The sequence below is a fragment of the Mastigoproctus giganteus genome, chromosome 12, assembly GCF_048544385.1.
Source record: "Mastigoproctus giganteus isolate SK-2022 chromosome 12, ASM4854438v1, whole genome shotgun sequence".
NCBI classification, from domain to species: Eukaryota; Metazoa; Arthropoda; class Arachnida; order Uropygi; family Thelyphonidae; genus Mastigoproctus; species Mastigoproctus giganteus.
This window is the reverse complement of record NC_143586.1, coordinates 19,679,906-19,696,795: the sequence shown is the minus strand read 5'-3', so window position 1 is coordinate 19,696,795 and position 16,890 is coordinate 19,679,906. Positions and strand designations below refer to the sequence as shown.

Sequence of the window (16,890 nt, the reverse complement as noted above, 5' to 3'; positions counted from 1 at the left end):
AGTAACTCTGATAACTGTTTTTAGATGTAATGCTACATGTTATTTTTTCATTATATTTGGCAATAATAAAATGACAAAAGCAATCATCTGAGCATTAGTCAAAGAAATCTTCACTTATGTATTCACACTAAAAGTAAAGTGTCTGTGTTGATATTATTGAATTTATGGAATTGATGAAAGTAGAACCATCTGTGTACAATAGCCAAATTATATTTATTGAAAAAAATAGAAAAATAAAAAGTTTTATGGGCTTATGAGTTATCCAATAAATTAATAATTGGCAATTACTGTGTGATTAAATTTGTTATGTATGTACTACATATAGACAAATCAATTTTTGTTTATTTCATCTTCCTATACCATGAGTATATAGGGGCAAGTCAGGCAAGTGGTTAATCCTTTTGAAGTATTCTTTTGGTCAGACTACATGATTTACTTATGAGTTAAATGTGCAAGGAAACTACTTGTTAATGTAGCTATACTAAGTGCCGCTATACAAATGATGCACAAGACTCACTCCACCAGCAGATGTGTGTCTGCTGTATGTGCTGCTGTTTTCAACAAAGTAAGATGTGCATTTAATGCATAAGAAGATATATGCATTTTTGTATATGCTTGCTGCATGCACAAAAATGTTTGAAAAGAGGCTTTGTGTAGAATGCACCTTAATGGTAAGAGTCAGGTTCTTAGTATCTTCGAAGAGTACTCTCTTAAGTTGTGTTCATGGAAAATTTTGAAACATCTAACCTTTCTAACTGTGTAGTGATGCTTGATATGATAGGCTGTATAGGCTTGACACAATATCTTTTTTACATATTCAAATAACTAAAGATTCTGGAAGCCCAGCAGCAGAAGAAAATCGAACAGAAAGAGCTTGAGCTAAAGTTTTCTCCTGAACTGGCACAGAGATCAGCTCCTAACAATTCAGATGTGGGTAGAGAGGCATTTTCATTTGATAGCCTAAGAATGTCATTCTGAATTAATTTCTGCAAGCCAAACTACTCAATACTTAATGTTATTCTTCTGATTATGCATGGTCATCTGTGTGTAATCAGTCACATCGCTTCTGGGACTATAAATTACCCATAAAAATATCAGGAATGTCAGAAACTTGAATGACTATATCAAATGTTTAGGCTCTTTTTGATTTATCATCTTAATTGAAACCCAATTAATGATCACAACACACAAGTTCTTATGGTAATTAGTAATCAGCTTTGGCTGTGATGAAAGATTGCCCAGTCAAACAAGAGCTTCTTTGTCCAACATGAGCTTCATGTTTCTTATCAAAAGTAGCCTGAGCACGACGAAAGCTTTCCCAGATTCAGACGTTTCTCGTGCTAGTATAGAATCTGTGTGGTGCGAAATAGTTGGAAGCAAAGGTTATAAGGAGAGTGGGAGTAATCTACAGGTCAGGTGATTGTGATGATTATGATGAGCGCCTCTACATGCAAATGGAATGGTCAAGTAAGTGTGAATGTCTTATTATGGGTGATTTAAATTTGCCTCTAATTGATTGGAGCAAATGGGAAGGAAACTCTGCATGGGGGACAAAATTTTTAAATCAACTAGGTGATTGCTAGTTGTATCAACATGTCAGAAAGTACTAGAGAAAAGAATACTCTAGACCTCATCATCACCCATGAACCAGATGACATAATTGGGCTGACAGTACAGGAACCAGTAGCAGGAAGTGATCACAGAGTTCTGTGGTGGACGATGAAGAGAGAGAGGTAGCAGTAGTTAAAGGCAAAGGAATGGGTTATAATTTCAGGAAAGGAAATTACAATGCCTTAAGGTGCTACATGGCCTCTATTAACTGGGTAGATATCTAACAGAGAACGAATACAATTGAATTATGGTATACCTTTAAAACATTAATCACAGAAGCCTTAAATGCTTATATGCCATTAAAAAAATACTCCACGAGGAAGATTCCAAGTTGGATGAATAATGAAGTTGCCAAATTACTTTAGCAGAAAAAGATGGCATGGAAAAGTTACAGAACAATAAAAGGTACTGAAGCCTGTAACAGCTACAAATTGATCTGTAATAATGCACTGAAAAGGTTAGGCTGGCAAATGCAGATAATGGGGAATTGCTGGCAAAGAGGGGAATAAGGAATTCTTCACTTATATAAATTCAAAGAGAAGTACAAACCAGATCGGACCCTTATGTAATTGATGTGGGATAGTATCAGATACCTCAGCTGAAGTTGCAGATGAAATCAACAGTTACTTTGCATCGATATTTACAGAAGAAAAACCCTTCATGTCAATGAGAAATTCTGGGTGAGGTTGAAAAAAATGTAGTTAATGATGTTGAAATTTGACACGTTTATTTAATGAAAAAAACTTTCAAGCCAGAGGCCAGTAAGGCCCCTGGGGTTGATAGCATTTACCGTATGATCTTTTTTTTTTTTTTTTTTTGATTTGGTAGTTGTTGGCGCATCGGCTTCTGTGGCTATATTGCACCTCCCAAGGTTTTTGCAGTACTTTGATCCAAGCCCGAGGTGGGAATCGAACCCGCGACCTTTGGGTTGCCGGTTAGGTGCTTTACCCACTCGGCTAGCCCGGTCGGCCGTATGATCTTAAGGGAGGTGGCAAGTGAGTGCATTGAACCATTGAGGCTAATTATGAGAGCATCACTGGACTCAGGAGTGATTCCGTTGGATTGGAAAAGTGCCAATGTATCTCCAGTACATAAGGGTGGTTCTTCTAAGAGTGAAGCAGGAAATTACCGGCTGGTTAGTCTAACTTCACTAGTAGTGAAAATCATGGAGACTATGATCAAGGGTGGAATTCAGGATCAGTTAGATAGAAATGGAATTCTGAAGGATATACAGCATGGTTTTGTAAAGGGAAACTCATGTTTAACTAATTTGGTTAGCTATTTTGACAGGGTCACTCAAGAGCTGGACTTAGGGAATAATTTTGACATTGTTTATTTGGATTTCAGCAAAGCATTTGACTGAGTCCCACATGAGCGGTTACTTTATAAGCTTGAACAGGTTGGAATCACTGGGAAAATCCTTTTTAACTACCTTTGAAAAGTGCTCTTCCACATTCCAGAATAATCAAGTTTAAAAATTAAATTAAAAAAAAAATCTATCTAATTGTAACTGCTCAATACATAGTCACTTATTTTGGCGTCCAGAACAACTCAGAAATGCTACAGAAGTTTGTATGAACACAGACTTTTTCTGAAAAAATTTCTACAAATTACTAACAAATGTACCTTTCAGAATTAGCTTTTTTTTTTTATATAAATTTTGTAAATACCCCAGACCTTTAATGCCCAGTGACATCGTCTAGAAGAATAATCTGTAACATAGCTGACAAGAACTCTTTCTTAAATAGTAGCACCTATTGCAAGAGCCTCATTATAATTGTCTTACTGGGAACTTTATTGGGAAAGGTATGCTTGTATCTTTTTTGCTGTGTAGCTCTTTGTGGCATATATAATGAGCAGAGTGTCCACCTTTTAGTGGACTCCTTCACACAGAGATTTGTCTGTGAACTTCTTTGGGGGTTTTACAGACAACAGTTTGCATACCACTAGCCCAGACTATCAAAGAGAGAGAGCAGTCAGGTTAATTAGTATTCCATCTCTTACAAACTCCCTCCACTTATCACATAGATGTTGAGTTTCTGCTGCATGCCTTTTCTGTAGATATTTCCACAGGCATACTTGCAAATTGATTCCACCTCTGTTCCAAACGAGTCTGAATGTATACCTCAACTAATCATCTGTCTGCTTTCAATTCCTTCACAGAAGTGACTTTTTCTTCCTCATTTATCCCTTCTGCTTCTATCCTTTGGAAGAATGTTCCTTCATATGTGCTTCCCGATATCTACAGAAATTCAAGTTCAGTATCAACAAGTATCATATGTCTTCATGACCTTCAGTCCATACATGCTCTTAATATTTTTTGTGTTTAGGTTATCATTCAACAAAAAAAAAAAAAAAAAAAAAAAAAAACTTACCCAGTACATCTTTTATTACATTGCTGAAAATGTGTTATTGCATTTAAGTGTGTTTAACACACTCAAATCCAATAACATTTTCAGCAATGTAATGCACCAACTAACATCCCTTATAATGCATTGTGACCCTATACAATAGGTCTATACAGCAACAAATTTTTTGTTGTCCTCTAAGAGTAACTAGAAATGCAATTGTTATGGATTTGGCAACTTTAAAATATCCCATATTAATTTCAGTCTATCAAAATAACATTACAAAAGATTTTGCTTTGCGATTAGTTCATCGTAACATTGCCAGATGAAAACTATTTGTAATTGCCTATAAATAGGGAGTATATGGGGAGTTGTGTCATAATTGAAAGCAAAGCAAGGTTTCGGTTAATTTAAGTCTGCTCTTGAGTATGAATAATCCTAGAAGTTTATATTCTGGAGTATTAATAATCTTATTGTTATATAATTTTATTCATTTTGATTAACTGAATTTGTTGTAGAACTATGTGGATTATGATGAGAAGAGAAAAGAGAGACAGACGACATTTCAAGAGAATGAGATTTCCTCCATTTGATGATGAAGAACCACCATTAGATTATGCTGATAATGTATTAGATGTAGAACCTTTAGAAGCTATTCAGATGGACTTAGATAAAGATGAAGATGCACAGGTCATTAAGTGGTTTTATGATCACAAACCTCTTACGGATACTAAGTAAGTTCTATTAATTGGGGGTGCATTTGTAGTCAGTTATTTTAATAGCAGATGTATTTTTTGAGGTCTCCCTCTTTGTTCTATTTTCTAAATTTCTCTTGTTTTTTAGATGTAATTAAATTCATAGGAGGCTGGATACTCACACAATTATTTTTATTTGTTATTACTGTATATATAATATATATTTTTGCTGTATAAACATAGTCAGACCTCTCTTTGATGAACTTCCATATAGTGAATTGTAGCGAACTTTTTTGATTTTCTTTTGGTCATTATATTGAAAATAGTTTCCGTATAAGAAAGAAAATTTCCATATAACAAACTGATTTCGAGAGTCCTGGGTATGCATTGTTCGCACCTCTGACTTTTAGGCAATAGAGCTGATGCTGTAGAAAGCACAAATTAAGAGCTAAAGGGATTAATGAAGAGCTAAAACATTTTGCAGTTTAGTGGTGCTCTGCAGGAGGAGACTGGTCAACCATGGTTGTGGGATAGAAGAGGATGGAAGGTTTTGGGAGAGGCCTTTACCCAGCAGTGGCTAAAAAGAAGACGTAAAACTTATACACTACTGTACCGAGAAGTCGCACTGTTCAACTGCTATCTATGTGTCCACAGCCATTGGCATATTAAGGCATATTCCCGATGCGGACATTGGTCGATCAACCTGTTTTCTACTGTAAGCACCCTATTAGAGAATTAGGAGAGAGTGATTTTTCTTTATCCCGCAAATTCATCTATTGTTTCGAAGAAATGAATCATCTGCACCTTTTATTAATTTCACCTGTCTCTGTTTACATGGTAGGTACAAGTGGTCCCTAAATCAATTTTGTTTTAGCTGCTGTGCAAGTAACCTCACAGTGTCTAAGAGGAAATCCTTGAGTGTAGTTTGCAAAAGTGGAAGTGCTTAATAGTGTAGATCAGAGCGTTAAAAAAAAGAGAAAGAAATCGCTTTAAAATTTGGTATTCATGCCAGTAGTGTGTTAACCATTCTGAAAAACTGTTTGAGGAAATGGGACCCAGTTGAAAGCTTGCAAAATTATGCCTGTATAAAGATGTAGATGAAGCAGTGCTTAAATGGATAAAGTTGATTCAAAACCAAAACGTGCTGATATCAGGGCCATTAATTAATAAAAGAAAGGGCTATGGTGTATGAATCTTTTCTAGGGCATAAAATTCCAAGCCAGTTGTGGTTGGCTGGACAAATTTAAAGAGCACCATGGCTTACTCAGAAAAAGTTATTTCTGACGAATGTGAAGTTGCAATTGAAGAAGACTATACCTATTGGAAAGAAACAGTTTTGAAAACAATTTTTGAACAGTGGATTTAAATTTCAATAGAAAGATGACGAAAGAAAAATTGTGCTGATTGTTACAACTGCCCTGCCTACCTTCACTCAGTATCAAAACTTACAAGTGTGAAGCTTGTTTTCTTCCCTCCGAATACCTTATCTAAACTGCAGCCAGTAGACCAAGGATTTGAAAATCCACTACCGAAGGTTCATACTGAAAAAAATTATACTGAGAATAGAAACCAACCAACCTATAGATTCTGTTATGGAATTGCAGATTTCAGAGGTGGAGTCAAGATGTGATGGAAACAACGATTAAGAAATGTTTTGCAAAAGCAGGTTTTGTTAAAATGCCAATTAACAGCGATGAGAGGGATGACCTACTACATGACATTTGGCAATCTCGGGAATATCCGAGTGACTCCAACATTTTGGAGTGTATTTAAAGAACTAGTGACAATATCGATGATGAGTTGGATGAAAATGAGTGCAATAGCAATATTAAACCTGCCAAACAAAAAATATTGGCAGCATTTGAAACTTTTTTGTCAAGGCCTTCAGTGGGAAGAAAATGTAACAGATAATATATTTTAGTGTTTAAACAAATGCAAACATTTTTATGAACGGTGTACAGTAGAATCCAGTGTACAACAAAAAATAACCAAATAGTGAGAGTGAGATCAATATCTAGAGTATCTTTTAGTAATGTAAGGGGTGGTCAACTGTCCATAGTCTTGGCCTGAGTTTATAGGATTTCCTAGGGATCCACAAACCAGTGATGGCCCACAAATTAGGATGGGCTAATACAGAGTTAAAAAGTTTTCAGAATCAGACTAGATTATTTTTAATTATGCATTGATGGAACACTGTATGTTTAAGGAATTTGGCCATGGAAGTTCTGGATTTCACAGATGCTAAGCTATGTTTATAAAATGTTCAGTGCGGGAACCAACATTCAAGCAGCCACACACTTTAAATTGGAGTTAAGAGTCTCGATACCGAATTAGGAAAGTATATAGTATATTATTTATAAATCTATTAATGCGTCTACCAATATGGTAGAACCATTAAGGGTAGAATACTTTGGCTGTCTTGTATGCATTGGCATTGATGCACACCAGACAGTAAGAAGTTCATAGCAATGGGAGCATCTGCTATAAGAAATAAGATATTGCTTTATTATAGTTTTATAGAAATATTATTCCTTATAATATAAGAAAACAAATAACACTGCAGTGGTTAGTCAGATGACTGTCTTTCCAGCAGAAATTCACTGATATGTCAACAACTAAATCATTACCGTGAGGGAAGAAAATGACTTGAGGATGAGCCTCACTGAGAACAGATTCACAAAGTTGTCACAGAAGATAATGTTAGGCAAATTGACCACCTACACCACCCTTTGTTTGGGAAAATGAGCTATGGTGACTCCACGTGAACAATGAAGTGAGAAAAGCTGTCAAACATTGGAATCAGCAAGCAAAAGATGCTTATGAGCAAATGTAAAAAAATCTGGTGTAGAGATGGGATATGTGCCTAAAGTGTGGTGGAGATTTTTTGAAAAGTCAAGCATCATTTATTGGTAAAAAAAATAATTCTCATTTTCTTTTGACTCTCCCTTGTATAATAATACTGAAATTTCTTACAAGCAAAAAATTCTGGATGTGTTGACTTCTTTCATATTATTGCTAGTTATGCATGCTTTTACAGCAACGCATAATGTACTTTGAGTTTAACAAACTAACTTACATGAATTTTTCTCTTTCGTTCTTTGTTTTAATGACATTTCTTTTAAAGATTAATTTAAAGTTTTCAGTTTTCTAAACTATTAAAAAAAAAGTATTCTACTTCATTAAAAAGGCTTGTTAGTTTTACTAATTTTATAAATTACAGCTGTTAAAAGCAGTCAACTTTGAACACAATAAATAAAATTTCTCTTTATTTTGACTGAATTTTTTATTTTATTTTTTTTTTTCCCCCACAGACATGTTAATGGCCCAACTTATCGAAGGTGGAATCTAACATTACCACAGATGGCTACTTTGTATCGCTTAGCCAATCAACTTCTAACTGATTTGGTTGATACCAATTATTTTTATTTGTTTGATCTAAAATCATTCTTCACAGCAAAGGCACTCAACATGTCTATTCCTGGAGGACCAAAGTTTGAGCCCCTGATTAAAGATGCAAATCCAGCGTATGTATATTACTGATTATGGATGCATAATTTTAAAATCGTTCTCAGTTATTTGATTATAAGTTTCAACAATTTAAATTTATTAGAATTTATTGGAAACATGTACATTAAAATCCTTTATTATGCATATAATGACATGTTGTGACATGGGTATGTATGATTTAAGCTGCTGATATTTTAAAGAAATGTTAATATTAGTAGTAGAGATACCACATTTTAAATCCAAAAAGGAAGACACCAACTTTTCAGAATTAAATTTCAATTTTGGGTATACACTAGACTCGCGCTAGTCCGAACTAATTGGGACCGAGCCCTGTTCGGATTAGCAGAATTTCTGATTAGCCGAATAACTGCAATAATGCAGAAGCAAGCAGTAAAACAGGTCTGGTTTATTAAGGAATGAATGTATATAGCGTTTGTACGCGAGCGTAACACACTGGAAGCAAACCCCCCCCTCCACGCTATGACTAATTGCACGCGACATTGTGCATTAAACGTGAATGTTTATATCTTCGCTCTACATTACATTTTATAGTTTAAACTAAACTATAAACTATAAACTATTACATTTTATAGTTTAGTTTAGTTCAGTCTGCTGCCACAATGGCCACGAAACGGAAACACACAACGTGTACGTTGAAAGATAAGCTGGAAGTTTTGAAAAGGCTGGACAAGGGCGAAAGTGCAACGAAATTAGCAATAGAGTTTGGAGTGGGCAAGGCCACAATAACTGACCGGAAAAAAAACCGCGCAAAGATCGAGCAGTTTTGTACCTCTATTTCAGAAAAATCAGTTGAAAATCGACAAACAGTAAGGCCCTCAACGTTTGAACGGGGAACACCCCTAAGTGAACCTCTTGTTAGAGAAAAGGCCATTCATCTCAACAAACTAATGAAAGGTGATGAATCATTTAGTGCGAGTACCGGTTGGTTTGATCGCTGGAAGAAGCGCCATGGGATTCGCCAGCTAATGATCACCGGGGAGCAATTATCAGCTGATCATGCTGCAGCAGAGAAATATTTGGGTGAGTTCGCTGATTTGGTATCACATTATTCACCTCAGCAGATATAAAACGCTGATGAGACAAGTTTAAATTTTAAGGCTTTACCCACAAAAAGGCTAGCATCTCAACAAGAAATGCGTCCCCCAGGTTTTAAAATGAATAAGGAATGAGTGACGTTAATAGCTTGTAGTAATGCTTCAGGAAATCACAAGCTACCTTTGATGATGATCGGTAAATCAGCGAAGCTGAGAGCTTTTAAAAATATGAACATTAACAATCTTCCAGTTCATTATAAAAGTCAAAAAAAAGCTTGGATGAACAGACAGCTTTTCATTGAGTGGTTTCATAATCAATTTGTCCCAGCAGTGAAACGTTTCAGCAATGAAAATGATTTGCCACCTCGTGCCATTCTCCTCATAGACAATGCGCTGTCCCACCCAGACGTTTCCGAGTTGACATCAGGGGATATAAAGGCAGCTTTTTTACCGCCTAATGTAACACCGTTATTACAGCACATGGACCAGGGGATGTTACAGTCTATCAGGCTTGCATACAGAAAGAAATATCTTAGGTCCTTGATAGAAGATAACACCAATTCACTTTCTTTACATGAGAAAATGAAACAAGTGAACTTAAAAGATGTTGTATATTGGGTTGCTGAGTCGTGGGAGGGTGCAACCGAGCAGTCCATACAAAGATCATGGAAGAAATTATGGCCCTCTCTCAGCTTTGTCAATAGCTCTGATGAAAACAATGACATAGAACAATTAATTCAGCTTGTACAGAAATTCCCGGGTGCTAGGAAGCAATAGAATCTGACATTAACGAGTGGATTGCAGCGGATGGAATAGGTCATGAAAACCTGTCGGATGAGGACATCGTGGCAGCTGTCACCCAAGAAGACTCCAAGCAGAATGATGACGGGAGTGATGATGAGCCCGGTGTTTCTGCGGAACAACTTGTGTCGCACACAGACACGACAGTGGCCCTTGACCTCGCTTTACGCTACTTAGAACAACATCCTAGCGCTACACCGGCAGACTACATGTTTATGAAGCAGTGGCGAAACATAGCATCATCTAGCCGATTTTCATTGTTACGTCAAAAGAAACTAACAGAGTTTGTTACTTTTGAAAAATGACTTTTGTTCCTGTTTTGGTGTGTAAGTATAGATCTGTAATTTTAATAGGCCATGTCAAACACTGATTTATTAATTTTGTATTAGTACAGTACTACAATAAAATACAATTGTTTTGTGGAATTCTAAATGTTTTTGTACCATTAATGCCATTTAGATTTAACTGGAAAATACAAAAAACGTATATTTTGCGAACTAAAAAATTTCCTCTCCGACAACCGAAACGTGTTCGGATTAGGCGGAAGTTCGGATTAGCGGGGTTCGGATTAGCGGGAGTCCACTGTATAACATTGTGTATAAAAAAACATTAAATATTTAAGAAATAAATTTATGTATATAAATAATATTTGAAAATCAGGTCAATCAGGAAAATCAATATTTGAAAATCAATTTGAAGAAATAGCAACATGATGTATTTCTTTGATTCATTTTTGTAATTTCAGTTGTAGTGTGTTTAATAAAGTCTCCTGTTCCTTTGTTCGATACTCATCTCACCTCAAACATTGCATGTACACGATACATGCAATGTTTATCTTTGTTGCTGTATTATACTCAAGGATATTTTTTTTTCCCACCATTCTAAGTATGATGCCGATCATTTTGGCAATTTTAATACTAGCACACAGTAAATAAAAAGCACTTTAAGCATAATATTTTTAACTGCCCAGTACCATAAAGCTTACCAATTGTCTATACATGTGGTAGAGTATGCATAAGCAGTATAGTTTTTTTTTTTTTCTGTAGTTCCCATATAAATAAGACTATACTTTGTATGTACAAGATTCTGTATGTACTCCAAAAGAAACTGTATGAAGATGAATTTAGAACAAACATACTCGGAATCAGACTGAAATTCGTCAAAGTTTACACCTAACTTTGAAGAATCTGGCAGTATTGCCACAAACTCTTATTTGCTTGCTTGAATTTATTTATTTTATATTAACTTAGAAAAGTGGAAGTTGACATCCAAAGGAGGATAACTATTCATGAAACCAGGCTATTGCCTGGTATATGGCATTCCTAATTACAAGAGTAAAGCTTCCAGGCTAATCATAGTTGATAATGTAGTGAAACCAGGCTATTCAACTTAAAGCCTAGTATGTGGCAACCCTAATTATAAGAGCAAAACTCCCAGGCTAATCATAGTTGATAACATAGTCAAGTTACAAATGTTACCGTGTTTGTGCTATAAATGAGATGTGCCGATTGTCATTATCACATCTCATTTGTAGCACAGTGCTTCACTGTTGTTACTAGGTGTGTTGTAGTATAAGCAAAGTCACTCCTCTTCCAGTCCAATTCCCAAGAAATACTGCAAAAATTTCTTTGTAATTCACGTCTTCTGTTCCTTTGTTTATGGTTTTGCAATTATGCTGCCAAGTTTTTATTCATCCACTGGAAAATGTGTAGGGCACACATTTTTTGGTTGGTGAATAAAAATATGAAGATATCCTCTATTGCCAGGAGGTGGTTTCAGGTTTGGTATCATGTATCCTATTCACACAGTAACATTTTAGTTATGTAAAGGAGACTTGCGGATACCCTGTATTTATTATTATTATTATTTTTTAATAATCTGTACCTTTTTATGAATGGGTGCAAGTTAAGAGTTTATAATTTGAGCCTAAACATAGAACAGTATTTCTTAGTTGGAACAAAACGCCTAATAGCTTCCAAGATTACTTCCTTGAATGCTTCTAAATGGGAAACATTCATGGAAGTTACTAGGCCTTTTGTTCCAACTAAGAAATACTGTTCTAGGTTTAGGCCCAAATGGATGTCAGATGAACTGAGACTTGTGGCAGAGAAGAAAAATGCATGGGATGTATATAAATTTCAGGTGACAATTATGCTGACAATTATCACAGAACCTATGATAGTTATAAGCTAGTCTGTAATCAAGTCACAAAGGAGGTTAGGCAAGTGAAGGCAGATTATCAGAAATCCTTGGCAAAAGATGCTAAGAAAAACAGCAAGGATTTCTTTACTTATATAAACTATAAAAGGTAGGGATGAATCAGATTGCTCTGCTTGGTATCAATGGTTTGACTGTAGATGATCATTCTCAGATAGCTGCCAAACTAAATGAGTATTTTGCATCTACATCACACATGAGGAGTTATTCAAGGCCAGATGTTTATGATTTTGTAATAACTGAGAGCAAAGTGAAGGAGAAGTTGTTGAAGTTAAACATAAGAAAGGCACCTGGGGAGGATGTGATCTATCCAGTTATGTTAAAGGAGGTAGCTAAGGAAGTAAGCAAACCCTTAGCCATAATTATGAGAGCATTCTCTGACTCAAGGGAAGACCCCACCGACTGAAAATGTGCAAATGTATCTCCAATTCACAAAGGGTGAGCAAGTAATTATAGACCTGTTAGTTTCGCCTTTGATCCAGGAAAAATAATGGAGTCACTGGTTAAAGAAGCATTGCAGGATCATCTAGACAAGACTGCAGTAATAATTCGGACATAGCATGGATTTATTAAGGGAAAGTCTTGTCTGACCAATTTGATTGGATACTATGACATGGTCACAAAGGAGCTGGATGCAAAAAATAATTTTGATATCATATACTTGGATTTCAGGAAAGCTTATGATACTGTTACACATGGAAGACTACTGTACAAATTGGAGCAATATGGCATTAAGGGCAAGTTGCTACAATGGATAAAAGGATGGTTGAGTGGGAGTGGGCAGAGAGTTGTAATCAATGGACACAGTGCTTCGTGGACTAATGTTATTAGTTGTATCCTCCCAGGGTTCAGTGTTGGGCCCATTGCTGTTTTGTATATTTATAAATGATTTTGATGAAGGTATATCAAGCTTAATGTCAAAGGTTGGCAGGGTTGTTAATAACAGTAATGACAGTATGCTGCTGCAACAGGATCTGGAAAAGTTGGACTGAGAAGTGGCAACTGAAGGTTAACATTGACAAATGCAGCAAAGTACTGCATATGGGAAGGAGTAACCCCAGGGTAACATATCAGCTGGGTGGTGTTACACTCAGGGTATTGGAGAACGAATGAGACCTGGGGATAATTGTATGTCAGATATGAAGTTTTCTGAGCAGTACAGACAGGGTGCCAGAGTAAGTCATGGGGTTTTTTTCGGTGATATACCCAAATTTTGCAAGCAGGGATAAGGAGGTGATTATTCCTTTGTATAAGGCAATGGTCAGACCACACCTTGAGTACTGAATACAGTTCTGGAAGTCTCATTTTAAGAAGGTTGTAGGGTTGCTGGAACGAGTACAGAGAAGGGCAAAAAGACTGGTGAGAAGAACAAAGGGGTGCTCTTATGAAGAGGCTTATGTTCTGCAAATTGCAGAATCTGGAGATTAGGCAACTGCGAGGCAATCTGATTGAGGTGTATAAGGTCTTGAATGGATTGAGCAGGCTCAATGCTAGGATTCTTCCTCTTGCTCAGATTACAAACCTGAGGGGGCATAAACTGAAATCGAGGAAAGACAGTTGTCGAATAGATGTGCAGAAATTTGCCTTTATCCAGCGGGTAGTTGATTGCCGGAACATACACTTCCATCTGTCATTGTGGAAGGTGATAGTTCAAATGAATTCAAGGCAGAATTAGAGAAGCATTTGAAACAAATGGGTGGATGAAGTGGGATGGTTTTTTTTTTTTTTTTTAATTTTTGGCTGATGCTGTATAACTTGTATTGTATGCCTCTACTAATGCTAATAACTTGCAACTTTTTTTTTTTAGGTCATTGAAGGCCTAGCCTTCATAAATGGTGGGGGGGGGGACTTCAAGCTGTAATAAAATATCTTTACAAAAAGGGGGTTACCGAGCAAGGTTTCTCACCAAGACAGGGTTAATACATTGGGAGAATCCCCATCACATGTAACTGTAAAAGGTGTGTGAATTTAAAGAATTAGCATTGGAGCAGACATCCAGCAATCGATAACAGCCATTCCAGAAAACATCAGTAACTATTAAAAAAATAGAGGCTGTCATCTCAGTTGAATTGGCACAAAACATTCTGTCAAATGAATTGGGTATGGAAGGTTTTTGCATGAATGGTCTCCTTTTTGACACCTGATCAGAAATATTTTTAATTCAAAACTTCAGTTGCTCTGAAGTTTTGAATTAAAAAAAGTTATCAAGCAAATCCTGAAAACTTTCTGCTTAATATGTAGCTATGAATGAATGAAGCATGGCTTCTTCGCAACCAACCAGAGTTAAAAGTGCAATCAAAACAATGGAAAGCATGATGATTTGTCACCTCAAAAGAAGGCCAAGTTCCTTCAGCAGGCAAGGTCATGGCATCTGTCTTCTGAAATTAAAAAAGGATAATAAAGGCAGATTATCTTCCAAAGGGACAAACAGTAAAGTGGCAGTAGCCAAGTCAGAGATGTGAAGAAAACTGATCAAAGAATCTTTCACCAGAACAGTGTATCTGTTCACACATGGCTGTTACTATGGCTGCAGTTCATCAGGTTGGCTATGATATATCAGGCAATTATGACCTATCATTAGTGAAACATGGGTGCTTAACCAAGAGCTGAAGGAACTGTATTGAGAAGTGGATATAGTAGGAGTGATAAAGAGCTGAAGAGTTAGATGGGCAGGCCATGTGATATGAATGGAAGAAAACAGATAGTCAAGGAAAGCAATGGAAGGACAACTGGGTGGAAGAAGAAGAATAATAGGAAGACCAAGAAGGAGGTGGATGGATGACACAGAGAATGACCTACAGCAGCTCAGGGTGAGATGATGGAGAACAATGGCCAAGGAAAGAGACAGCTGAAGAAAAATCATTGAGGAGGCCAAGTTTCTACATGGACCCTAGTGCTGTGGAGTAAGTAAATGGCTTACCATACTTTCCAGATCTAGCCCCATCTGATTTCCACCACTTGTCTGCAATGAAATTAGGGTCCTAACGATGAAGGTCCTGAAAAAAAGTGACTACAAAACTTGGATCATGAATGGAGCATTGCTGGAAATGTGAATTGGGGAATTAGATTGAAAATATAGTGTCAAGTCAACACCAGATAACATCCTATGCTTAGGCTAGAAACTTATCAAACAACCCTTATAGATTTGCTCTATTCAATATTAAACTTATTTTTTTTTTTATCTGTGTTGAAGGCTATACCCTATTTATGTATCTCAATCTATCTTTAGAATTATAGAAGTCCATTATAATAAATCTAGCTTATTTATGTAGACAATTATTCCTATATATATTTTTCTAATATTTGTATTTTTGTTCCATGTAGTGATGAAGACTGGAATGAATTTAATGATATTAACAAAATTATCATTCGTCAGCCTATTAGAACTGAGTACAGGATAGCATTTCCTTATCTGTATAATAACATACCACAGTATGTGCATCTGTCATGGTATGTAAGAACTTTCTTCCTAGTTTATAATTTTATTTTAAAAAAGCTAGTATTCTGTGAGTGTTGTTTAAAAAGTTTATTTTATGACATTTGTCAAATATAGGATCTACTCAAAAGTACTGTACTTCAAAGTATAGGATCATTACAAAAAGTATTTTTTTTTTTATTGAGATTGACAAATTATGGAACTAATTTCAGTGTAATTTACAGAAATGTTTAGAGTTTTTACCTGTAACAGAAATCTTTAATTTAAAACATTTTTGGTATGCTCTGAGAACTTTAATAACCTTGTGCAAACTCACAAGGAAATGTACTTTCCTCAGAGTGTCTGCAGCAACACTATGGATATTTAAATTTTCAGTTCTTCACTTGGTTCTTGAATGATTTCTAGACATCTATAACATCTTTCTTATAGATAAAGTTATAAAAAATAATCTAAGGAATTGAGTTCAGGAGAATATGGTAGATCTGTATCCAGACCAAGGCCAAAACAGCTGGATGTGGTTGGAAATTATTTATTCATGGAAAGAGTGTTTAAAATGTTAAAAACAGAAAAAGTGCGTGGCTGTGCATCACCAGCTGTGCAAAATGTTTATTTAAAGGCATATATAATCTGTTATACATATATTCTATTATGTGTGCATTATTGTCTTTGACTGGCAACAGTAATTCAAGAAAAAAAATTTTGTGTGCAATTTACTAGGCATGACTTCAGCAAAGAATTTGATCAGCATAGTCACTTATTTTTATTATAACTCTGATTATTCTTTGATAAGTAATTTTTTTACTTATCAGAGGAGGAAAACAATGTGTGACAGTCTTTCAGAATTAAACATTTGCGGATTTAGACGTATTTACACAGTAGTATTATGTCCAGAAGCAAATTACTCTAGAGAGAAAACTTGTATTTTATAATACAAGTTTACTGAAAAGCATTTCAGTAAACTAGGATGGGGAGGGAGGGAGGGAGGGAGGGGGAGAGAGAGAGAGAGAGAGAGAGAGAGAGAGAGAGAGAGAGAGAGAGAGAGAGAGAGAGAGAAACTTTACTGCATTCTACTTTTTAATTTGGTATTGGAATAGAATTTATATGAACCTTAGAACAATGTCTCCGACTGTTCTTCTAGTTCCTCTTTAATGGCTTACATTGTAACTAAAATTTTTATGCTATAATACAATAGATAGAAACTTAAATGCAGAGGTGATAAT

The 16,890-nt window shown here is 35.8% G+C and overlaps 1 protein-coding gene across 1 annotated transcript in view; it reads left to right on the top strand.

Annotated features, from left to right (window-relative positions):
- Prp8 (pre-mRNA processing factor 8) overlaps window positions 1-16,890 on the top strand; it is a 247,399-nt gene that overhangs the window by 39,249 nt on the left and 191,260 nt on the right. The window contains exons 5-7 of the mRNA XM_090386973.1: window positions 4,478-4,693; window positions 7,966-8,178; window positions 15,559-15,684. Coding sequence (XP_090243099.1) covers window positions 4,478-4,693; window positions 7,966-8,178; window positions 15,559-15,684 — 555 coding nt within the window. The remainder of the gene's footprint in view (window positions 1-4,477; window positions 4,694-7,965; window positions 8,179-15,558; window positions 15,685-16,890) is intronic.